Source organism: Rhamphochromis longiceps, linkage group LG4, assembly GCF_057381845.1.
Source record: "Rhamphochromis longiceps isolate RC_006_pf linkage group LG4, R_longiceps_female_GT1.1, whole genome shotgun sequence".
Taxonomy (NCBI): Eukaryota; Metazoa; Chordata; class Actinopteri; order Cichliformes; family Cichlidae; genus Rhamphochromis; species Rhamphochromis longiceps.
Genome location: NC_140560.1, coordinates 11,016,480 through 11,042,380, shown reverse-complemented (window position 1 = coordinate 11,042,380; position 25,901 = coordinate 11,016,480). Strand labels below are relative to the sequence as shown.

General features: G+C 39.2%; 1 protein-coding gene and 1 long non-coding RNA gene across 3 annotated transcripts in view; one reads left to right on the top strand and one right to left on the bottom strand.

Moving 5' to 3' along the window:
* Nucleotides 1–25,901, top strand: part of LOC146671073 (myosin-10) — a 67,534-nt gene that overhangs the window by 21,024 nt on the left and 20,609 nt on the right. For both annotated transcript variants that reach the window (XM_085403247.1, XM_085403248.1), the window contains exons 4-9: nt 15,769–15,796; nt 18,022–18,124; nt 19,603–19,632; nt 23,065–23,157; nt 25,196–25,259; nt 25,759–25,857. In XM_085403247.1, coding sequence (XP_085259373.1) covers nt 15,769–15,796; nt 18,022–18,124; nt 19,603–19,632; nt 23,065–23,157; nt 25,196–25,259; nt 25,759–25,857 — 417 coding nt within the window. The remainder of the gene's footprint in view (nt 1–15,768; nt 15,797–18,021; nt 18,125–19,602; nt 19,633–23,064; nt 23,158–25,195; nt 25,260–25,758; nt 25,858–25,901) is intronic.
* LOC146671074 (uncharacterized) lies at nt 9,457–9,991 on the bottom strand. Its single transcript, XR_014911583.1, has 3 exons — nt 9,872–9,991; nt 9,693–9,768; nt 9,457–9,601 (listed from the first exon to the last, which is right to left on the bottom strand). It is a non-coding gene; the product is annotated as an uncharacterized LOC146671074 (long non-coding RNA).

Genomic DNA, 25,901 nt, shown 5'->3' with positions numbered 1-25,901 from the left:
TTTAGTTTTAGCCAGTACTGAAACATTTTTTGATGTATTTGTCCCAAATTACAGATTCTGATTCATTCTGATAGCAATAAAGGCCAATGAAAATTTCAGGCTTTTATCTTTAATAGTTTTCAAAATATTCATTCCTCAGAGTTCAGTGTACAAAAAAAGGCCTGAAAGTGGGTCAACAGACCATTTTTCAAAAAATATCTTTTTAATAGTATTGATATATAATTCATAAATTTATACCAATAATTGTAAATGTTCAAACTTTGTAACCAAAATTTTTTTATGCAAAATGGAGATGGTCAAGCAGAAGGCCCGTGGAATGGCTCATATGTTAAACTGACCAGACTCACGAAAATAGCATGTTTACTCTTTTCTCTTGTCATAGTAACTGAACAAGGGATACTTTTTAAAATAATTTGTCCTTTTCAAATTTGTTAAAGCCTAATGTTTTACATATTATTATGGGCCTACAACTTTAAGCCTGGTTGACAGGTGACTAGTTTTGGTTAAGTGAAACTTTATTATCCTAACAGGTTGTTACTTAGCACTCCACCCACTAAACTTAACATGGCCACTCCTGTTTCCAAAACCAACATGGCAGCAGCCAAAATACCAAAGCAGAGGCTTCAGGATGCAGACTCCATTCACCAATAGGCAGGTAGTTCATGTTTCATAGACATTCTATGCCCCACAAAGTTGATTCTGTTCATGTGGACGTAGCGTTTTCAGTCTAAGACTGAGGAAGAAACTTGGATGAGTTTCCCCCACTGAAAAGTCTACATCCAGATGAACAGGATCAACTTTTTGAGATTTACCCGCCTGAATGATTGGGCATGCATCAACACATACTATGGTTGCAATCATTCTCCAAAACATATTTAGGTGAATTCATGTAAGCACAGGATTAGCTGTGTCCATGGATGCTGAGATGCAGTGCTTCTCATTTCAACTCAATTTGGTTAATGGTTCAATTTACAGATGTCTTCATCCTGTTTATGTTCTGATACCATTACAAAAGGATGTTGATCTGTAAACTGCTGTTCCTCGTTCGTCATGGTCTGTTTGGACAGCGCTGTTCTTTATTTAATAATCTGAATGGTTACTCTTCAAAGCTGATGCCAAATTTAGATCATAGAAGATCATCAGATCGCCCACAGATGTGCTCCACACCACTCCAGCACCTCTTCATGAGAAACATGTGGGAACTGGGTGTAAACTCCTTTCCCTCTCACATTGTCTCTATCTCTGTGTCTATCTCGATACCCCTCATTTTCTCTTCTTTGAAAAATGTGCTTTGTGGGACTCAACATAGGAAAGACTCCAGAAGCCTACTCCCTGTGGAGTCCAGCTCAGACAGAATAACACAGGCTCTACATGTCGAACCCAAGCCGACGGGACGTGGGGCCGAGAATATTAATTTGACATGCAGAAGTCTCTACATTCCAATCATATGCAACACTTTCTCAGACTTCCTCTAACCTTTTTTTCACAGACAGCCATGCAGTGTTACAAATGTTTTTGGGGTTAAGGTTGTCTTGGCTCTTAGTATGAGCGCACACTGATACTGTCTGTTGATACAGTCTAAAATGCTTTAGATATATCAGTCTTAATATGCCTGCTAGGTAATCTAATAAATAATAATAGTGTATATTTTATAGGTTGATATATTGGTGAAGTGGTTAGCCTTACAGCAAGAAGATCCTCTGTTTGAATCTGCTGGCTGGAACCTTTTGTTGTGGAGTTCTCCGACTTCCTCCCACAGTCAAAAGGCATGGATGTTAGGTGAACTGGCAGTTCTAAATTGGCAGCAGGTGCGAATGTGAGTGTGTCTCTGTTAGATAGACTGGTGAATAATACAAGGTGTACCCTGCCTCCTGCCACATGACAGCTGGGATAGGCTCCAGTAACCTGGAACTGAATAAGCTGAGGTGGATGGATAGATTTTATATTGCCATGAAAAAGGCTTTCTATGAGATTAGCTTAAGTGGGTATTATTCCTAAGAATCTTGTTTACAAAGGGTTGTAGATTTTCTGTCCTTCCGTTTCCAGTAGTGTGTTTGAAAAACGGTATAATTGTTAGTAGGGCTGCTCGATTATGGCAAAAATGATAATCACGATTATTTTTACTGAAATTGAGATCACGATTATTTGACGATATTTATTTAACCCTTTAAGACCTACCATAGAACCAAGTCCGCCAGAGCTTATATTATTTTTTTACATGTTGTAGTGCCATTTGTGGGAGCATTTCAAGTTGCTATACATCAATACAACTGTTATAGCCCAAATTTTAATAATATGTCTGCATTAAGTCCATAGTAATTACATTAATTGCAAAAAAGCGCAATAAACTACAAAAAAAAATTGAAAATCTTTTTTTTTTTTTTTTTTACATATATTTCTACTTGGAGAAATTTAAGAGGTTTATCCCTCAAAACTAAATACAAAAAAGTTGCAAAAAATAGTTTACAACAACAGGAAATTTATTTTGATCCTATGATGCAAATTTGCAAAGAAAACAGCAGGTGCATCAAAATAAACTATTTCCAGCAGTGCAATTTGAGTTCTAAGCATCACGGAATCTATTCAGAAAAGTCAAACATGACTTATAAAAACACCAGTATAGGTATAGGCCTACAAGTAAAAAACTACATTTTCCGCGAAAATGACGTCACTTCCGGTTTCGGGCAGGAAATGCGACAGTTCACGTTGACGTGTTTTTCAATGTGGGAAGTGTTAAGAACAGCTGATCAGATCGGCAAAGTGTTTCTGGAATATTATGTTTTTGTTCCTGCAAGTGCTTTTTATGCAATTTTTGCAAAGCTTTATGTGGAAGCAAACCGTGACTTAGGACAAGCTGATGGCATAAGATGTAAGTACAACTCCTCTGGTTTCATATGCAAAACAAATTATTGCGCTAGCTTACACGGTTCAGGTTCTACAGGGATTTAAAAATAGTTACGCAAAACGGAGCGTGCTGCTCTGACCGGCTTTAAAGGTTTAACAATAACAATGTATTGAATAATGACTTTAAAAAATAATATAAAATAGTGTGCAAATACTGATAACAGTGCAAATGTTTGCAATATAAGAAATAAATGAAAAATGTAAACATCTATGTTTAGTGAACTTTGCAGTGTTGCTCTGTGGTGCAGCTACTACACCATAGCAAAGTTTACACACTGTGTCTACTTGATCCACGTCTGACTCCGCAAACCCATAATGTTTCCACACCACTTAAGTTTTTTTTTTTACCTCTCTTTTCAACCAACGGCAGTCACTCTCCTGTCCAAATAACTTCTGCTTAGCTTTCCGAGCTTTCCTCGGGTCCTCTTAATTGTTGTGATGCGTGTTCGAAATGCAGAGAGGTGCGCTCGATTTACCACACGAAGCAGCGCGAGAGTAAAGCACGAGGGAGGGAGGGGCTAATAATCGGCTCAGTCATTTTTAATGATCGTTGAAAGCCCAGATCGTAATCGTGATTAAAATTCGATTAATTGAGCAGCCCTAATTGTTAGCTGCAGCTTTGTCTCATCTTAAAACTGTGGCTGTTGTGAAAATCCAAATTCCTCCTTTCATGCCAAAGACAGTTGAATACACTTCTTATCAGCCGGTATCCCAAATGTAGTTACATACTCCACTCTTTCCCATTGTGTCCTCAGAGAGAGAGAGAGAGAGAGAGAGAGAGGTGGTCCCTCACACACTGGTGTTATTTCCAAGAGGGTGGAGACAATCTATTTCTGTCTGTGATCTCAGCTGCCAACTGTCATCACTATCCCACGAGTGACACAGAAACATCCTTAGGATTTCGTTTGCAAGCGAGTCAGTATTTAAAGCTGGAAAGCTCCCGTTTCAGTACTGTTTTCTTTCTGTCTGCCTCCTATCTCAGTTTCCTCCTCTTCATTCTGCTATCTGGTCGCGTCGCATCACACCCTCCTCTTTCTTACTACTCTCTTCCCTCTCATGGGAAGTATTCGCCTATGCCAGATGCACAGGGGAATGTCCTGTGACTGTCAATGGGATCTAGTATAGTCTCCACCCTTTTGTTCATTTGTTGATGGTGTGAAAATGATGCGTCTCACTGGCACATTTTAAATTGGCATGGAGAAGGGTTTGATTATTGTGTTTAGTTGATGATGGAGCACATCAGTTTCCGAGTAGGAAAGCAGGCCTCATTTCCCTTTAATGCCACCTCTGTTGCACCACCAGCCTGCTAAAAACAACGCCTGTTCCACACCCAAGAGGCCCCAGTGCTGGAATCAAGGGAAACCAGGAGCAATCAAATTCCAGGACACACACTCTCACACTGACTGTTACTTGTAAAGGGCTTGGCATCTCGATGGGGCTTTCTGCCCTTCTGTTCTTGTGAATGCCTAACTGGCAGCTGGTTCAACAGCATTACATTGAGAAATGCACTTGAGCTGTTTAGTCACTCAGCAGTTACAAATGGCCATATGTAAAGAAACGAACAGTACAAACGAACGTCCTACGAACGACAGTAGCTCAAATATAAGCTGGAATGTCTTTAAATGTTGCATTTTTTGTCCTTAGCTGAGAGTCATAAAGCTTTTCAGTGCCTGTTAACAATTTGGTTTTATGCCAAATAGTAACAGAGCTCACAATTTTACTACATCAATGTCTTAACAACGTTAGTGGGATGTTGTTAAACCATCATCCATTCACTGCAGCTTACTCTGCTCTATACCCATCCAGGGAAACAATGCTGTCAATAAACACTCAACGGACACTTTGTTAGGTATATCTTGATTGTACTGTGTACTAGTACTACTTATTGCACTTATTGTACTGGGTACTAGTACTGCCTTATTTGCTTGTGAAATAGGAATATGCCAGAATTCAGAGGAATCATTCCTCTGAAATTTTGGTCCATGATATGGTAGCATCACAGCTGCTGCAGTTTTGTCAGCCATTTGTGTGCAGTGAACTCAGTCTCGTGTTTAACAAACCAGTTTGTTGTGCTTTGAGCTTGGTGACATGATTTGTTGTGTTATCCTGTTTGAAGCAGCCGTCAGATGGATACACTGCATCAACCATCCCTTTATGACAATGTAGTCATAAAGGGAGGAACACAGTAAGCAGCAATACTCGGATAGATTTGTGAGTCTAAACAATGCTCAGTTGATACTAAGGGGTGGAAAGTGTACCAGGAAAATATCCCCAACACCATTATAGCTACCACCAGCCTAAACAGTTGATACAAGGCCGTTTAGGCCGCATTTGGCAACAACATGCTTTTCATTTACCATCTGAATGTTGCATCATACCAGGGAATGTTTTTCCAACCTTCTGTTGTCCACTTTTGGTGAGCCTCTTGAATTATAGCCTCAGTTTCTTGTTATTAGCTGACAGGAGCAGCACCTAGTGTGGTCTTCTGCTGCTGTGGTCCATCTGCTCCAAAGCTCAAGGTGTATTCAGAGATGCTCTTCTGTTACCTTGGTTGTAACCAGTGAATGTTTGAGTTACTGTTGCCTTCTTATCAATTCAAAGCGGTCTGTACATTCTCTTTTGACTTCTGGCAAAAACAAGGTGTTTTCTCTAGAAACCCTAGAAATGGTTAAGTGGAAAAATCTCAGTAGGTCAGCAGTTTCTCAAGTACTCAGGCCAGGCCATCCGGCTCCAACAACCACGCCACATTCAAAGTCCCTTCACCATGCTGGATTTGAACTTTAACTAGATGTGTTGACCATTTCTTCATGCCTAAATACATTGAGTTGTTTGGTTGATTAGATATTTATATTAACGAACAGTTGAACAGTTGTAACAGTAAAGTGAGCATTTGGTGAAGAAATTCTTATAATTCCTTTAAATCTTGAGGAAGTCGGGATTAAATCTTGTGTTTACTTCCTATCTTATTGTTCTGTGCTCTTAAGTTTTGTCATTATGTTAAAAAAAGAGTAGGTGAACATTTGCACAAAGTTGAGGTGAAAACTGCTGCGCTAAACATTCAAATTAAACCATTAAACATAAAAATATAAAATTAAATGCTTGACATGTATACAGAAATAAAAGGAATTAAGATGGAAAAACCTTATAATTTGATATAAGCCAGAGTCTAAAGTGCCCTGAACACAGTCCAGTTCTCCTTCACACACAAACACACTGTTGGTGCGTCTGTCTCTAGCTACTTTATAGCTAACATTTGTACATTTGGTTTATTGGTTGTCTTGGATCAATCCACACAGACTTCAAAAAGGTTCGGCGCTCTTTTTGGCTCAAAACGAACATTCACTTCGCTTTCTGTCCAAACACACGTTTAGAGGGAATATGTGATAACGTAACCCTGATGATTTCATGTATTTTCTTGGCTTGTCTTTGTGGCCTAGTGTGGGGGTTTTTTTCTTTCTTTTTTCTTCTTTACTCCATTCCACACCAGAGATTGTGTTAAGTGAGTGTTTTTACTACCTTAACTGCCTTTTAGATAATATATAATGTCTAAATGTGTCTGTTTTATCGAAGTTGCTGTTTGAGGATGTGGCACATTACATATTACTCTTCCTTAATCATCTACTTAACTGTGTTAAGTGTGCTTCTCATAATCGTTAGGAAGCTTCCAAGTGACAGTTACACACTGCAGGTACCCACAGACACTACCCAGATCACACTGACTGTTTGCTACTTCCACTGTCTGGGAATGTGAATGAGCGCTCACTCTCTCTCCCACACACACACACACAGCCAGAGCCTTTCTTTTGTTTCAAGTAGCTCTGGATTCTCTCTCTGCTCCTTTATGAGTAATCAGAGCTCCATTTTTATATTACCTTCATATCTGTGTTGTGAGCAGGGAGTTGAGTGTGCATGAGTAATCCCCACAACATATAACAGTTTATGAGAGAGCAGCTCACTGGCCGTCACTCAGGATTTCTAATGTGTGTGAAGTGGTTGCCATGGTGCTATGATTTTCACTGTGTGCAGTTGCGTTTTACGACTTCTTTTATGAAGCAAATTGTGGGAGCTTGTGCTTCAGGGTGGAAAAAATGTGTTACATCCAATTGCAAAGACCCCCTGTTTTAATACTCTTTCCGTTGCTTTTTATTCATAACCAGAAAGTTGTGATTTGTGTCAAAATGCGTGTGAAAGCATTGAGTGCAAAGAGGTGTCAACTTTTCCTGTTTTGTCAACGTGATGACCGCAAGTATTGGATTATTGAAAATGAACACAAGTGTGCAGTGTTTGATAGCTGTCTGATTCATGTGCATAAACGTAAAACATCAGCTTGCAGCAGTTGTAAGCACATTATGTTGATTTAGACTTGAGCTGCATTGGACTGAAGCCACAATGCTGAGGACCATTGACAATAAATGGGCACAATTATGATTCTTGCACTAAGAATGTTTTTGTACACTAAGGTCTGGTTTCAGCTTGGGATGTGGAGTGTTTTTGGTGGCTGCGGTGAGAAGATTGGAGTTTAAATGAGAAATTTTCTTCTGCCCTCGGAGTAATGCTCATGGCTTCCCAGTATTTTAAGAAAACCCATTTCACTCACAGCTTTAAACGAGAGTCTCATTGTTTATCTTTTCATTCGAACTACAAGTCATCATTTTAGGTGATGACTGCAAGGGTTTTTTTTAAGGTTATATAATGTTTTATGTGTTCCAAGCAGGGCTGTTATGGAGCTATGAGAACAAAAGATATTTGACTCTTTTAATCTTTTAACCAAAGTAACATGGGGTCAAAAAAAATATTTCACAGTTTGAAAACTGAACTGAAAACTTGACCCAGGAGAGGAGCGCTAAGGCTGCATAGGGTTAAATAAGGTTGATAATAGGGGGGTTATGATAATGACTGAGGCTTTTGTGGAGACGGGGGGAAAGGGGGGCAAAGCTTTGGAATGTGTGGAATGAGGGTTTGTTTAATCCTCATGGGGGATAAATTATTAGCAGCAAAGGGAAACCCTGCTGTGCAAGACAGGAACGTTAAGGGACATTCTTGCATACAAGTGCCAGCATTATATGTCCTCAGTTTGCACTGTGGACATATTTAAATTAACTGGAGTGCAAAATAGTCTTAAGAAATGTTTCATTGTGTGCGTGAAAACAACAATAAATTTTTTATAGTGCGGTCAAGCATTTGTTTTTCTAGCTTTCTTCTTTCTACCTTTGTATTGAAGCGTTCCACCTCTCAGTAAACTACCATATGTCATTGTAGTAATACTGATAAAAATCAGCTTTTTTTGACTCGTTATTTACCTTAGCTGAGCTGAATGAACAGCCGTTTTTATTTCCGACTCACATTAACATCAACTAATGACCTTTGAGTTGTGGTGGAGGAAATAACTAAAGAAACTAAAAGCTAAGTTGATGAGGTGTTTAAATGAAAAACATCTGTTACTGTGAAAAAGTGATTTTGTCTCCAGCAAGTTCCCCCCTCTTTTGTGGTGTGAGTGATCTGGCTTTGCCGCATTCGTGGGGGGTAAAAGGGGAAATGAGAGCAACCGAGAGAAAATGAAGCACAAAGGGGGTGAAGATTTAGTGAGACAGTAATGAGCTACTGGAAAGGAAGCGCATGTTCAGTTTGACTGGTCCACCTACGCCTAGCCAGCATGGCATCCTGGGTAAATATGACCCTGCTGTTGGTTGCTGTGGTGATTTAGGAAACAGGAGCTGCCAAGAAGGCCAAGGTGGCAGCAGAGGCAGGGTGAATGAACCCACTAATTCATTCAGATAGCACAGGTCACAGTAAACTGATTTTTATAGAAGACCACAACAAAAATGTAACAAAAGCGCAAAAATGTCATTTACAGTGAAACAATGAACATACGTTATAACAAATAGACTACTAAACAGTATGCACATAATGTCAGGGCTGTGTGTGCGGGCAGACAGGGATGAGGATCCAAATGCAGGACTCGAAGACAGAATGCAACTCAAAACCAAAGCTTTATTGCAGGCATGAAAACAAAACATGAAGAAACACACAGGCATAATCTAATGGTACGACGCGACACTGAGCATGGGAAAACACAGGGCTTATATACACAGGTTGCTAATCAGGGAATGGGCAACAGGAGGAAGACACAGCTGGGAGGGATTGGACTAACGAGACATGGGGAGCAAAGCTGCACACACTAACATAAGACATAGACTTTCACAATAAAACAAGAAACCACTAAACAAAGCCGCAGACATGACACTGAGAGACAGACTAGACCAGACTAAACATGGGAGCACAAAACGTAAGAACTAATCCCGAAACAAGAATAACTGAAACATAGATTCATAATAATAATCATCATCATCACCAACAAGAGCACCACAAGAGAATAAGAAAACAATCCATGATGCCAAAAACACACCAAAACGTAACTCAAAATACTGGGTCAAACTGACCCAGAACTGTGACACATAATCTTTCTAACAGTTTACTACATGCAGTCTTAACACTCAGTGCAGCCCAAACTTGCACAGGCCTAGACAGCAGTCAGCGAATATCTGGCAACTACCAGTTGCTAGGTTACAAGGCATACTTCCTCACCTGGTTAGAGAATGGTTACTGGCAGTCGAAGGTGAAAATTGGTTGCAAAGAGGTATACAGTGGTTCAGTGGAAACCTCCTTGTGATTGCTTTGGTCGTTGACACATTGTATCCTGTAGTTTGCATGGAAAACACCAACTTGACTGCAGACTACATTATGAGCAGAAGAACACAGAATGTTCAACTTCAAAGTAAAAGTTTCACCTTTTGAAATGTGCTGGTTACAGCATTGAGGCACACGTTTTAGAGGGACATTCTCCATTTGTAGTTTGATTCTGCACTAGAGGTGGATAAACAATGGAAATATAGATAAAATTATCAACACACCAGCACTACATGCAAGCTTTATCACTCGTTAGACTTCCAGGAGTCTAGGCACTTACCAGATTAGTTGGACAAGGTGAGCAGTTTAGTTTAGTTTATTAAGATCCCCATTAGCTGCAGCAGTCCAGCAGCTGTTCTTCCTGGGGTCACACATTTTTAGATTTTGACGGTGCGCCCTAAAACCTAAAACAAATCCAAACAACAAAAACAACTCCTTAAGATCAATCCAGGCTCATCTTAACAATTTCTAACTGTTATCAAAAATTCAGACCAAATAAATATTGTTTTAAAAGTTTTCTAAATACAGTTTTGCTGGTTTCTTGACAGGAAAACGGTGGCCTGTGAGAGATGGCTAATAAATATAACTGACACTAAAAGTGAATAATAATGGTGATACACACAAAATGTATCTAGTGTCACTGAGTAGCCGTATTGTTATACCATCGTTAATGCAGCAGATATATTGTTGCATACTCTCTACTTGATGGATCACTGTGTGCTTGAACATGAGGCTTTGTGCAAAACTCCCCTCTGGCAGGTGAAGTCAGTGTTACCTTTATTTTGTGTGGCCTCACAGGGGAAAGAAATCAGAAAGAGGACACTAGATTAAAGGAATGATTGTCAATCAGTGGAAAAGCTGAAAGGTGTAGGATGTTGACTGAAAAATACATGGCTGGATAAAAATCACAGGAGAGCATCAAAGGTGTGATGGGTAAATAGATGTCTGATAAGCAGAGAATGAAGTGACTGCGACTCCAGTGGAAGTCCAAGGTTGTGTGTGTTTGTGTGTGTCTGCCAATCCCTGTTTTTTCCAGTACAAACAAGATTCGTTATTTTTATCCCCTTTCCATCTGACAGAACTGATAGCTTGTGTATATGTTGCTTGTCCACAAACACACTCACACATCTAAACACCACTTCCATCAGCCCCATCTGTTACCTTATAAAGACACAGTGCAGAAAAAAAGCCTGTCTGCCTTTTTGTGTTGGATCACATCAGTTGACACTTGCAGAGTTTGCTTTATTCTTTTTCTTTTTGTAACGTTAGCAGACACATACAGCAATATCTTAAAATATCCGGGTCTGATTGTATTACTACTGACTACCAGAGATGGGCAGTAACGCGTTACTTGTAACTGAATTAACTACGGTAATCCGATTACTTTTTTCAAGTAATGAGTAAAGTAAGGGATTACTATTGCAAAAACAGTGCGAGAGTGTCTCATGACAATGACGTAAGCGAGTGCGACGTTCGTGGAAACAGCTGTGTGCAGATCAACAATGGATCATAAATCGATTGTAGGAGAGGTTGAGCGTGCAGCGTTTAAAGCGTGGAAGTACTGACCTTACTTTGAGTTTGATTACGTAAAAAAATGACAAAAACATTAGCGTCCGCTGTTCACTGCGTGGGAAGAAAACTTATTTTTACAGCGAAAAAAAACCCTAAACTTCCGAGCAAGCACCGAGTGCGCTACGACGTGATGTGAAATTCACAGAGAAACTCGCGGATTCTTCAACTGACCGCTGCGGCACACCTGCACCAGGGCAAACCTCCGCCTACCCTACTCCTGCTTTACAGGTGAAAATAGAGCAACAGGACCGCTAGTTTTTTATTTTATTTATTTTCTGCTGTGTTTCACTTGCATTTATTTGAAAGAGTGAGTGTAAACACAAAAAATATTTTATTTTATGTGCTGGAATGTGCAGAAAATAGGTTCAAATGTTAAACAAATTTCTTCCAGTCAGAGAATGTTGCAGATAATTTAATTTTTGCTTGATGCATAAAGTTAAAAGATTAAAACTAATAAAACAAGTTTTAAAAAGAGACTTTTCCATTTGATTACATTTTGTATGATGGATTATGTAGAAAAAGTAGAATTGGGCTGAAAGATCTATCGCTTTATCACCTATTCAGGTTGTAAATCGTGTTTTTAAAAACTAACTAAGTAATTAATTACTTTTGAAAATAAGTAATCAGTAAAGTAATGGGATTACTTTTTGGGGGAAGTAATAAGTAATTAGTTACTGTTTACTTTTTTCAAGTAACTTGACCAACACTGCTGACTACTGACAAGCTGCTGCCAGAAGAACAAAACATAATTTCTGTGTATCAGAACCTATGTTTCTGGGAACTAACCCGGCACATGGTGTTTAGGTCATAAACTGCCATTTGGCCTTGTCACAGTTGTACTGTATGCATCATTTAAACACAAAAATCCAAAATCACGCTGAATTTTTTTGGGATTGTTCTGTTCGAATTGCCATCAGGTGTTAATTTCAGAAACATGAGGTCATGCGCCTCCCCTGTTTAAACCTGTAAACACCTGATGTTGTTCAGAAGCTGTGTAGTTAGTATGTGTTTGGTTTTAATTTTCATGAGGGGTTACGTGCTGTTGCGTGAGTGTCCGATAGGACTTTTGGGCCTGTTTAAACCAATATTGGGTAAATCAGATGAGCATCAGGTCTCAGACTATAAAACACAGGCAGGATGAGTTATCAAACTTTGACCCGAGTTTAAATTCAATTCAATTCAATTTTATTTATATAGCGCCAAATCACAACAAAAGTCACCTCAAGGCAGCCTGATTGTCAGGGGAGATGATGCCAGTTATATTTGCATACATTAGGCTTGAATCTTTGTGTTGCATCTTATCTGCCCTACATTTACATCCGTGATTCTTTTTTTTTAATCAAACAAAGCTGATTTTCCGTGGAGAGAAAAGAGAATCCCTTTTAATGTTTTCACATGAACACACTCGCACAAACTCATTTGTCACCTGCTTTTTGTCACTTAAAGGAAGTTTCCGCTTTAGTACACAACAAAAGGACATTTCTCTAGGGAAATATAACACCTTAAAGACTGTTTGAGCCACCTGTGAAAACTGAGTCATGTCAACAAGGTGTGAGTAAATTTCTGTGCCAAGTCCTTTAAGCTGAACTATCATCTCTGCGGAGCGGATGGCTTTTAGAGAGACCACTGTAATTATCCATTAGAGCTTTTAGTTAATCGCCATGTTTTTGTGAACCAGCTTTATTCACACATAAAAAAGAACCACTCAACAAGAGTACTTTAAACATGTGAGAAAAACAGGACTTTACCTGCAAGCATCTAATGTAGCCACAGCAAAACAGACCCTCTGTGATGTCTAACAGTAAACCTGCTGCTGTTTCCCCAGCACTGATTTGTAGTTGTGATACGTTCCTTTCAGTTTCACTTTTAAAAACATAATTTATTCAGATGCTTCCTTGATCAAGTCATATGTCAAAACAATAAATAAGAATAAAATAACATGTTTTGTCCCCGTGTCATCATTAAATGTGTGTTATAGATATTTTGTTAGCAGTAAGGCATTCACCCTTATGCTGCAGCTGCTCCTCGGCTCAGTGCACGTTTTTACCCCCTGGCCTTTGTCATAGGCACATGTGATGAGGTAATTTCTTCTGTGTTTTCTGTCTCCTAAAGGGCAAAGCGATGATGTCAGGCTTCATTCTTCACATGGTACACAAGCAGATGGTTTTAGGTTTAGTTTTAGGTTATGACTGCAGGTATTAGTCACAGTAAACAGCTACTTAGAGAGCATGGTTTTTATTAAGTGGCTGCTCTCGTGTGAACTAGTAAATGGAATGGTGAGTGATCTTTGTATATTTGAAGTTGTACTTGAGGCTCTAAATAAGTGTCAGGAAAAATTATGGTTTGCTATCATTTTAAAACAACAAGAAAAATATTTTTTAACTGTAAATTGTTTGTTTCTTCAGAGATGACTGCGGTTTTTGAAGTTCTTTTCTCATCATTTCTTGTTCTCAGTCTCTTGAGATGAAGTATGCTTCTTGGCCTGTAGTCACGAAGGCCTCAATTTCACCAAACCAGGTGTCTGTAGCTTAGAAAACCTCAGGGAAGATTCCTAGAAAGTGTAGTATGCTATGAAACTGATAAATGTTTCAAGTAGATACATTACATACATTAGATACTAGGGATGGGTACCGGTGTCCGGTGCCATGATGGCACCGGTTCTGACATAAACGGTAGTAACCAGACCGAAAAGCAGCGCACATTTCGGTGCTTTATTTCGGGGCTTTTTTTTCCTGAGCTGTGATACACTTTTAGCCAATCGTTTTACGTTTCCGAGGATAGTAGGCGGGGCCAGGTACGTACGTTCTGTTAGAGCAGAGCTACAGATTAAAAATGTCCAAGGCGAAGCGGTCAAAAGTCTGGCTGTACTTCACAGCAAAATATGCAAACTCAGCAGCAACAAGTGCTTTAAGCTGATACTGTGACACTGTCAAAGGAAGTAACACCTCGAATCTCATGAAACACCTGGCGACGCATAGCGTTTTTTTAAAAGCCGAGAAATGCGCCGTATTTGATGGCAGCAGCAGCAGCCGTTCTTCTCTGCGTGAGTAGCTTAATGTTGTTCTTGTGTGATTTACGTTGAGTAGGCTAACCACGTTATTACATTAATGCATGTAAGGTGAACTAGCAAACATCATCATAGCTACATGCGGCTGTCTTCTTGTTTGATGGCAGATACTCCCTTCACCCTGGCCAAAAAGGCTAAAATGACCAAAGAAGAAGTGGAAAACAGTTAAACATGAGAGGTTTTTGGATAAAGTTTGTGTTTTTTCCATTGTTTAAGCACTGCTTCCAGCCAAGAGTGATACCATATATGACCCATAGCTGCAGAAAAGGCTAACATTGTTATCTTTTTACAAAAAAAACAGCTGAACATGAGAGGTTTTTGGACAAAGTTTGTGTTCTCCATTCTTTAAGCACCGGTTTGAGCACCGTTTGAGCACCGGCACCATTTCAAAAGTACCGATTTGGCACCGGTATCGGATAAAACCTAAATGATACCCATCCCTATTAGATACCTAAAGTAATTATTTAAACTAGGTGAAATGGCTAAAAATAATACAACGTACATCAGTTTTGAGTTTAAATAGATTCAGCTTCTGTAGTTCACTAAACCATTTTAGTTTTTGACACTATGAAAGGTTCACAATAAATTCAGTTGTTTTAAAAATTGTATTTTGGAGAAAGGCAAAAACTTCTGAATTTGTCAAGACTTGGGGGAACAAGTTAATGTATATAAAGATAACATATACTCATTGCTTAGGTTTAGGGTTAGGTTATGACTTAAATGTCAGAAAATTGAAAAAATATCTGAAAAAACATGAGTAACCCTGTAAGACCCAACCTATCAAATGAGATTTTTATTAACCCTTATAACAAAATCCGCTTTTTTTGCTGTATCATGTTGTGTATGATATATTTTAATTATATATTTATTATATGTTTTTCTATCACATTTGATACATTGGGCATTTTTGGTAACTTCTTTTTTAACAACAATGTTAATTTTAGGCAGCGTTTTGTCCATAACATTTTGAAATCATGGCAAATATTGATCATGTTGATGAGATAGAGGTCTCAAAAACTCATGTATCAAATATGATACAAAGGGTATTGTAGGGTTAATTGTTAGTGTTAGTTAACATCTCTTAAAAATTTTAAATCTCTTCACAAGATCATATTAAAAAAGTCTGGATTTGCTGCCTGGTCATCTGGAAGATTAAACCTGCCATATTACCAAACATGTCGTGTTTTCAAACATATTTTTAAGTCTCTAAATTAGCCCAGAGTTTCTGTTTGATGATAAGCATGTCAGTTCCCTGCTGGCTGTGGTGAAAAATGCATTCCTAACACACCTCCTTTATAAACTTCAGTGTTCACGGAGCAGTATGTTTCTCCTGTTATTCTCAGGAAATTCTCAGGAAAATGCAAGCTGTGTTTATGTACGTGTATGTACTCACAGCTCCAGTATTAGCCTGGTGAAAACTATTAAACTGTTATGTTCCATTGTATGTGACAGCTTAGCCATTGAATGCTATCTCTGTACGTCAAAATGAATGACTAAACAAGAGATGCTTTCTTTCTTTTTCTGTTTTCTCTGAACAGACCGTGAGGACCAATCAATTCTTTGCACGTGAGTACTGCAACTCTTAACTTCTCTTTTCTACTTTTGTCTTAATTTCTTTCTTAGGGCAGATGGTTGAACTGGTCTTTAAGGTGGTTCTAGAGATCAACCAGCTTGATGGACTGGAAAATGAAACTGTCTCAAGACAAGGATTATATCGCTTCACCTTAATAGAGTTACATTATATAAAGACCGCTTGTCCTTGAAATGCCTTTAAATATAAGTATCTTTTATAGTTATGAGTACTTTACAAGGATTATTTATAGTATTTTTTTCCCGTGTCTTTTTATCTTCATTTGGCCAGCTCCCTTTATCCTGCCATGTTCTATTTAAAAGTTGGTTTCAAATAGCTTTTTGCGGATGCTGGGCTTTTACAGCGGCTCTACCCAATACCGAGGGAGTTATGAGTGTGGTTTGGTGGCCGGCCTTCATCTTCTTTGGCAGAGGGTAATTAAGTGCCACTGTCTTTCTTGGGGTTTGATGCTGCCAATGAACAGATGAGAAGCAGTTGCAATAATATGCCCTAAATTCAGAAAACTGCACCCCCTGTTGGGGAAAAGGCGCCCTTTTAAGAGTTTAGCCCCACAGTTTAGATCAGGTGTCGAATTCCAGGCCTCGAGGGCCGGTGTCCTGCAGGTTTTAGATCTCCCCCTCGATCAACACACCTGAATCAAATGATTACTTCATTACCAGGCTTCTGGAGAACTTCAAGACATGTTGAGGAGGTATTTTAGCCATTTAAATCAGCTGTGTTGGATCAAGGACACATTGAAAACCTGCAGGACACCGGCCCTCAAGGCCTGGAGTTCGACACCTGCGGTTTAGATGGTCAACCAGTTTAGAGAAATGTCTCCTCCTCATCCTGCTCTAAGGAAAATTACTCCTGAAGAAACAGATGAAAAAGGTTGCTTATGACCTACATTTATGCAGCTCTGTTGTAATATAGATCACTTTGATTCAGTTGAAAGGCCACCATGCCATTAAGCATAACAGTGCATAGCACAGAATTATATAGTGCATAGTTTAGAATAACATTTAGAGATCCAGGCCTTGTGTGAGCAGTCAGCGTCTGGTATGTAATGATGCATAGTGTTGTATAAATGGTCAAATGTGGCAAGAAACCATGCATTAACTATGTATGATGTTTTCCAGTCATTGGAGTTGACTGTAAAAGTAGGGTCTAACTGCATGAAAACAAGCCACAGAAATGTTCTTTTAATTGGATTCATCTTTAGGTAGCGCCAATTCAAAAGCCGCTGTGTTACAAAATGTCCATATGGTACATATCATAGGACAGGAGAGGGAATATCCAGGAAGACTGAGACCTTGAAGAATCTCTCATTTAAGTTTTCAGAATCTAGTTCGACTCTCTAGCACTGAGATCTGTGAGAAAAGGAGAGGCTAGACATAAAAATAGTTCCCAAAGTCAAAGGTCTTTTAAACCACATGCTTGGCGAAAGAGAGAATATACGAGAAAACCAATGAATGATTTCTGGGAGACTTATTCAAAGAGGATTCATGTCTTCATAGTAAAACAATGAATACATCAAACCACACTTGGATGAGTACCTGTTTGACCTATATTCCTATGTTCGTACACTGCACTCGAGGACTCGCCCGTGCAGTTCTAGTGTTGCAGCTAAAACTGCAGTGCACAGCTAATAGTGAGTTAGACTAAAGCCACTGGTATGTAGATGGATGTAGTGTCACTGGCTTCTTTTCACTGCTGGCCCTGGTTTTCTGAGCTCCAGGACCCAACTGTGGGAGTTGCGGATGGCCGTGCCTGAACACAGCTATCATTAAGGACAGCCCAAAAGTGGGGTCTGGAAACTTTGGAGCCTGGCTCTCCAAACCACAGGGTTGTCTAGCAAAACAGACTGACAAACAAATGGATTGATTTTTACAAAAACAACAAGATAGCCTGATGTTTAGTCACTCTCTCTGTTTTCTTTTTTGTTTCTATTAATTGTGTCCTTGGAGTTCATCCAATCACTCTTAACCACAATAACGATGAGTGAAAGTTATCTTGGTTAAGGTTTTAGGGTTGTTTTTTCTGTACCTTGGTAAACTGTGAACAACTCATACATAATATTTCCTGTTATGTGGCTGTGCTTCACAAGGGAAACCTTGTAATTCAGGTCAGAAACAAAACCTGTTTGTTTCTCCCTTGTCATGTATTGGCTCACATTTTCTCACTCTATTCATGTGTATTTGTCTTTACTCTTTCTTTTCAGAGGTGAATCAGGTGCTGGCAAGACAGAGAACACGAAGAAGGTCATCCAGTACCTGGCCCACGTTGCCTCCTCACACAAAGGACGCAAAGATCACAACATTCCTGTGAGAGCCGTACTGCCTACGTTTCTCCTACACTAAACATGGCCCCATCTCCTCTAAAATTCATATTTCATTGAAAAACTGGCTGGCTTTATCACTGTGTGAATTATTTCTAAGTATTATTGCTGTGTTTTAAAAAATGTCAGAAAGCTTGAGAAGGTTGATTTCTGTCATACAGTGATTTTATCTTACAACCCATTAGTTTAGCTTGGCACAAATCAGGAAACGGCAACAGCCTGACTCTCATTTATTTAATCCATGCAAAAACTAAAGTGTAATTGAGTTATTTATGTGTAATACTTTTCTTGGCTGTTACCACCAACCTGCATGAACCTCTGCTGGTTTCTACTCAGAGGCAAATGATAGTCTAGCATGTAATGCTCCATAAAAAGGTGAAAAGTCATTATATTGTGGTTTCTGCGTGGATTAACACACCTGAGTAGTTCATTTCTGAGGTACAGTCACACTAGAGAAAACAGTGGAGACCGCGGCACCAAAGTAATTGTGTCTGGGTGCAATGAAATTTGTGATCTCACTGCCTTTGAAATGGTTGCTTCAATGTAGGGCACTGGGGGGTGAACATGTACAGTCAGCTGCTGTATAAAAAGTTACTTTGGTGGATCAAGACAGCAATAAAGCAGCAATAAGATGGCAATAAAGCACCCTGCCGTCAGTTTATGTTAACTGGGTGTATTTAGCAATTACAGGAAATCTGTTTGTGATAATACACAGTAATTAACAGTCAGTGGTAAATTGGCAAAAAATTAAGTGGTAGTGTACATAGACAGAAATTCACGCTATTTGCATTCAGAATCTGGGCACAACATCATAGATGTGAATCTCAGAAATTCCTCCACAAATAGTGACATAGTTGCTGCAGGATGGTGCTTTAATTGCAAAATGACAAACATACTCAACAACCTTTCTTTTCTGTTGGAGTACAACCAGTTTGCAACCAGCTGAGTCTAGTCCTCTAAAGCAAAGAAGCAAGTTGCAGTTTCTGCAACTACTGACTCAGATTGATTGTAATGTGTTGGAGACATGTTGCCTCCCACCAGACGACAAATGCAGTCACCTAGCAGTCAACTTTGGTTGCCATATCTTCTTGCATTTAGTTGTCGAATGTGAAAAATGTAATGCAGTTGTCAACACAGATTGCTATCCTGTTTTTACTCTAGTGTGACTAGCCATTTGTTTTAGCTTTAGCCAATGCTAAGCTAACTGTTTTCTTGTTCAAGAAGCTAAGCTAGCTTCAGGAGACATGAAACTAGCTTAGCGCTCAGCTGTAAAGTAAACTTTTTTTAATGCTGTTGTGTTCTACCTAATCCTAAAGTGCCTACCTCAGTAAAAGTTAACCTAAAATGTTAGCCCAACGCTCGAGCAAGAGCTAAGTTTGCACTGGTGTTCTCTTTCTCATGGCTTTTGTCTGACATAAGAGCTTCAGGTTTTAACACTTGTATTTGTTTATCCATAACAAACAGCCCGATTCTCCCAAAGCATTCAAACTACAGGCAAGTGTATCTCCAGCTTTTTCCAAAATCAGTGTGCCGTCCGTTTTGTCTATGTTTGTGTATATTTGCATGCCCTTCTCTCTAAATCTCTGCTACTTCTGTAATGATGATGACGGACTAATCTAAGCTTCTTTCTTTATGAGGTATTTGTTTGTGCTGGCTCGGTGTTTTCACATGATTATTTGAAACCAAGTGAATCTGTCCGCCGGCGTGCAGGCTCACGATATTAAACACTTTGTTTTATCAGTTGGTTTGGGTTTATTAGAACTGAGGAAAACTGAGAGGTCTTATTAGAAACATCTGTCAGTCAAATACCTGTTGTTAAAGCTGTTCATTGAGTGCTACGGGAGCTTAAATGAACCCTTTCTGGCACAGTTTTGTGTTCTTATTCACAAAGAGCGGTGTGAAAATCAGATGATGGCCACACTAAACATCTCTCCTCAAACTTCGTCTTTCATATTTTGTCAGAGCAAATGTTTTTATTTCAAATATCAATGTGTAAATGTTGCATATATATATTTCTGCATGTTTTCCTTTCGTGATGCATGTTTGTAGTTTAAATAGCATGATCACTGTTGTGATTGAATGTTACAGCCTCACATGGATTTTCAAATATTAAGTCACAGATAAGTTTGAAAAGTACAGAAAACTCCCAAATTCCATCTTCTGTTTGTTGTGGTTTCTCCAAAACTATTTTCTGGCTCTCCTTGTCTCTGGTTGATTTATTTGGTAGCTATTTATCTTTCCCCCTAAACCAATATCTGATGTTTCTTTGTCTTCAGAAAATCTAATAACTGTAGAAAAAGAGGCCCTCGTAGAAGTCCAATAACCCGCTTGTGCAAAGGCAATCTGAGTAAATGCCTGTTTAATATACTTTCAGTCGCAGAGAGTGAGTAGCTGTAACTAAGTGCCTCAGTGCTCCCTTGCCAGTGTACACCATCCACGCTTACCTCCTTAATGCCGCTTTACCGCTGCGTTGCATTAGAGTGACCTCTGAGCGCAGGAATGTAGAGCCAGGGATTGAGGGGGAGCAAAAATATGAAGCAGGACAGGAGACTGTAAGAGGAGTGAAGATGGAGGTGGTGAAGAGGTAAAGCAGACCTGAAGGGAGGAGACTATATGAATTCTCTCTGTAAGAAATATGAATGGAAATGCCATTTGTAGACGAATGTATGTACTGGTTGGAATCGGTTACTCCCAGCTTTTCTCAGTGAACCTCATGCCTGTCAGGATACTTGAATGGAGAACAGTTCCAGACAGCTCATTAGGCAGACATATGTAGCAGACTGCACACGCATACTGAAGCGGCATATGAAGATTCAAGCAGTTCATGATATTTGTATGTTTTTGCACATATTATATTTCCATGTGTCGCCCATATGTCTGCTCAGAGGGTTTAAACTTTAGTATTAACTCTACTCGAGCTCAGTATTTTTGTTCATAAACCTTTTTTCTCCTTTTTGGTATCATATGGAGCGACAAGCTTAAAAGATGGTCCGCTAGAAATGCTTTTTTTTTCCACATTTTGACTTATTTGTCTCATTCTGCTCATAATTTTTGCAACACTGAGACTGCTTTTTGTGGAATATAGGATAGAGGATCAGGTTGCTCTTGTTCAGTCACCCAGCTCAGATCTTTTTTGATTTACCTTATTTGTTCTGTTTTACTCTTTGCTTCCTCCATCCGTGCTATAAGATAAAGTACTATTACCTCTTTGTCTTTGAAATATCTTTGTGGGGCATTTTGTTTAAATTAGGTAATGTCGCTAAGATGCAGACAGGAAATGAGGAGAGACATGCGGCAAGTGAACATGGGTCATGAGTCAAGCCGTGCCTGTTAAAGTTATGTGGTATCCGCCTTTAAACAGTAAGCTGCTGGCTCCCTGTTGTCTCTCTTTGCGTCGGTTTCATTTTTCTATTTAAAGTAGACCTACTGTGCTTGTCCTTGTTTTCAGTAGATTGCTCGAGTGGTGAATGGTCATAGTTTCTAACGAGGTCAGCAATTTCATAAGTAATGGCTTTGAGCCAAAGGCTCAGGCGTCTGACTGCTCTTGGTTTTATTCACTTTTTTCAAACACCGGGCTCTGTATGATGTCACAGAGCTGGGATGTCCTGAATTTGGTCATCTCAGGCACACGGCTCTAGCTGTGAGCGCAGAAGCCCCACCCAGTTGGCTTCATTAAAAATTCAATTAAATTATTTGAAATAAGTGGTCAAAAATTAATTTAATTATAAATTCAATTAGTTGAAAATTCTAAATTTTATTAATTAATTGTAAGATATGAGTTTGAGGTTCTTTTTTCCTTCTTTTTTGTGATTTTCTTTTTCAAAACTTTTCATTTTTATGTCAAAAATCAACTTCAGTGCACTTACTATGAGGTTATGGTTTAGGCTGGGCTCTTAGATGCCTTAAAGTCACGATCTGTAACATAGCCTGATTGCTGATTGGCTGGCAAAAATCCATGTCGTTCCAAGACCTCATGGAAAGGGGAGAGAGGCCAGGTTGGATGTCTGCTGAATTTAGTGAATGTGGTTTGCTAGAAATCATGTTTGGTAGACAAAGTAAAATAGAAAAGCTACTCTACTAGAGTCCAAGAATGAAATTATGGCTCTTGAAATAAGCATAATAACTTCAGTTTAAGAAAAAAGATGGCTACAGGTGGACCCATATTTTCTTTATATGCCATTATAGGCCATTACTGACCAGCTTACAACAAGAGCCAGCTTGGCAGCAAATTAGAGTTAAGGCATAACTTAATCTGTTCCCCATGAGTTATCAAAGTCCAGAGGAATATCCTCAGTAGATTTTAACAACTCTCTGATTTGCAGTAGAGGCTATTTTTGGACTGTCATGCCCTGGATATAGGAGGTTATCTCATTTCTCCGGGAGTAAAAGGTTTCATAGGAATGTCTTTTTCCAAAACTGAGAGGAAGCCATCATTATCACAGTGTTGGCAGACTTTTCAGACATACGTTACAGGGTATATTATAACAACGAGAGGAATGCGAAGGCCGGAGGAAGCATCTCATTCATCAACCCAAGATAATCACTCACTTTGGGATATGTGACGAAACACCGTCTCTGTAGTGCCTTTGTGGTTTCACAAGTTCTCTAAAACCGTTTGGTTGTTTTGGCCCCCTAAAATCCTTTCGAGTTCCCCAGAGAAAATTCACATTGTACTGCAATTGACTAAAGTAAAGCCAGCAGAGTCATGGTAAAGAGCTTGTGAGTGGACTTGGTTGTCTAAAGACTGGTTTAGCATATTGACTTTGCTACATTTTCTCTCTCTGCTTTTCGAGAAGATTTGATTTTGCCTTGCCAATTTGTGGATATTTTGGAAGACACAAAAAATAGCGATAACAAGAAAATATTCAGTTGCATAATGCACACGTTTGACAGCTAGTTGGCTTACCTCCCTTTCTTTCTCCACAGGGTGAGTTGGAACGCCAGCTCCTGCAAGCCAACCCCATCCTTGAATCTTTTGGCAATGCCAAGACGGTGAAAAATGACAACTCATCTCGCTTTGTGAGTTCACATTTCTTGTTTAAATGATCATTTTCCAGATTTAAACACATGAGCAAGAACAGATATCCAGAAGGGAAAAACATTGAGTCTGTTATGAGGTTATAAAAACATTGTGTCTTCATGTTAAACAGCTTTAGCATGCAATGTTTGATCCCACTCTAGGTTTGACATATATTTAGTTACAGAATCTATTCAAAATGTTTCATGCAAAAACATCAAACATTTGAATCTTCCTTTTTTCACCCCCTGAGATAAATTGCTCTTATTTGGAGGTAAAACTAACCATTTCTGGTCTTTCCGACATACTCTCGGTCATGAGTGTTCCTCAAGACGTCATTTAAACATTTCTGCAGGATTGTCAGAACAAGCCACAGTACTCATTCAATCAGTTACAGCACTTTGCAAACATTTTGAGTCATTTATTTTTATTTTGCTTCAACTAAGTGGTCTCAAGCAATAGTTCTCTGGGCTTTCTAACGGTCTTTCAAAGTTTTTCTTTTGACATTGACTTCAGTCCAGTCCTTGTACCTGATCATTTAGGAGGAATGTTTTTGTTTGCTGAGCTACTTAACGCTCACCTGTAAATCATTCAAGCATAAAAGAGTCACCTAACTCCACGTGGGATGAGCCAATGTTGAGTCTGCACAATTTCAAATTATATCTTTAGGCACTTTGATATTAATAGCAGATTTTGGTTAAAAATGCCATCAGCATGTACAGAGGAGGTGAAGGGAGAAGTACATCAGTGAGTGTGTGTAGCCATCTGTAAAGCACAGTGGAGGCTCTGTTGTGGTTTCACCATCCAGTACCGTCTGGAAAGTGGCACTGGCTTTATTTTTCAGCATGACAATAATCCCAAACACAGTGCCAATGCAGTAAAAGCATACTTGGATAGAAAAAGACAAAATGTAACTGTATTAGTCAACAAGAGCTTTAAATGTCAGTCAAGAAGCCTGCAGAACTGTTCCTGAAACTTCAGGAGTAAATTACGGCAATAGAAATTACAAAGAAGCTGCCTAAGAGAGTTGAGGTTGTGTTGAAGAATAAATGTAGTCATGCCAAAACTGACTCTGCATATTGCTAGAATTTTACACATTCTGGCTTAAGACTTTTGCACAATACTGTACTGCTTCTCAATTTGACAGTATATAAAGGTCCAGTGACTTTACAGACTTGTACTGTGTTGAAAGCAATATGTAAACATTACTAGATCCAGATTGTTCAGAAAATTTACCAAAGAGCACATTCACACATGTTCAGGCTCTGTCAGGTTAAATGGGAGGGGTGCATTTCTGAATGAGGTTTTTGTGAGATTTTGACGGGCATGGTGGGTGGAATATTCTTACCTTTGCAGAGTACTGCAAAGTTTTCTTCATATTCCCCCATCTAGATGAGAGCAGTCCCGGTCTTCTAATCCAACGCACAAAACTGTTTAATACATTTTTGGGGCTTTTTGGTTTGACTAATGCAACTTTGGAAGATTTTATAAAAAATAAAAAGGTTGTTTCGTAAGTGGACTGATGTCATGCTTCTAATATTCGCTTATTTCAGATCATGTTGAGATGAGTTACAGTAATCGCAACAATTTTCACTCTAAACATTTGACATTTTTTTGTGACTAAGTAAACCATGTGGTCAAGATTAACCACTATGGAGCCTGGGTCCTCGTGAATCACCCTCTGTCTGGGATGCAGAGCAGTGAATACCAGAAGACAGATGGGCACAAATATTCATGCACGCTTGCTCACAATCACTGTCAGGAAACCGCACACATGCCTGAGATTCTTTCTGACCTGTCAACCTAGTATTTCCTAATATAGACATTTTGTTCTTCACCACATTTCTGTCATCTGCAAGGACCTACAAGGTGGTACTTAAAACGCAGCTGTGCCCAGAGGGAGAAAAAATAAAGAGAGGACAGCTGCAAATACACATATACATAATAACGTATAAACACTCATGCATCACAGGCTTCGTGATTATCTGCGGAGTTCAACAAATGTCTTAATTTCTCTTAACAGTGTTTTGTTTCTTGCAGGGAAAGTTCATCAGAATCAACTTTGACGTCACAGGCTACATTGTTGGGGCCAATATTGAAACCTGTATCCTTATTATTTGCAAGGACTAAAGAAGCAAAGGCATAAATCAATGTTTAAAAATAAAACGACACAGAGCAGGGCTAAAGGAGAGGATGCTCACTGGGATAAGAGAGCAGTGAAGGTTGTATGTATCACCAGAGCTTGGGCTTAGCCACAAGAATGTAATTTCCCAGAATAAACACGAGGACACTGAGCTATAGAGAAGCAACACTGTTATTGTTACTCCTCATTTTTATGTGTTGTTATTCACGGTGAGAAATCAAATACACAAGTCAAATTTTTTAGGTGAAATTTGTGTGTTCTAACACAAAAAAAAGTTAAAGATAGTTTCCCAACTTATTCATAGGCCTCCACTGGAAACAAAGGATTACCAAAAATTGCAAGAGGTAAACCTTTCCAGTCAAACTGCATGTGGCAAAACAGGAGCTTCCTCATTAGTGGGACCACAGAGTCATATTTTAGTTTTGTGATTTCCTTGTCAGGACTTAACTTTTGTTCTCAGATCTTCTGGAGAAGTCAAGAGCGATTAGACAGGCCAAAGATGAGAGGACCTTTCACATTTTCTATCGGCTGCTGGCAGGGGCTGGAGAGCATCTTCGAAGTGAGTGTCTGTGCACTGCTTTCAAAGCACGGGCAGTGAGAGTG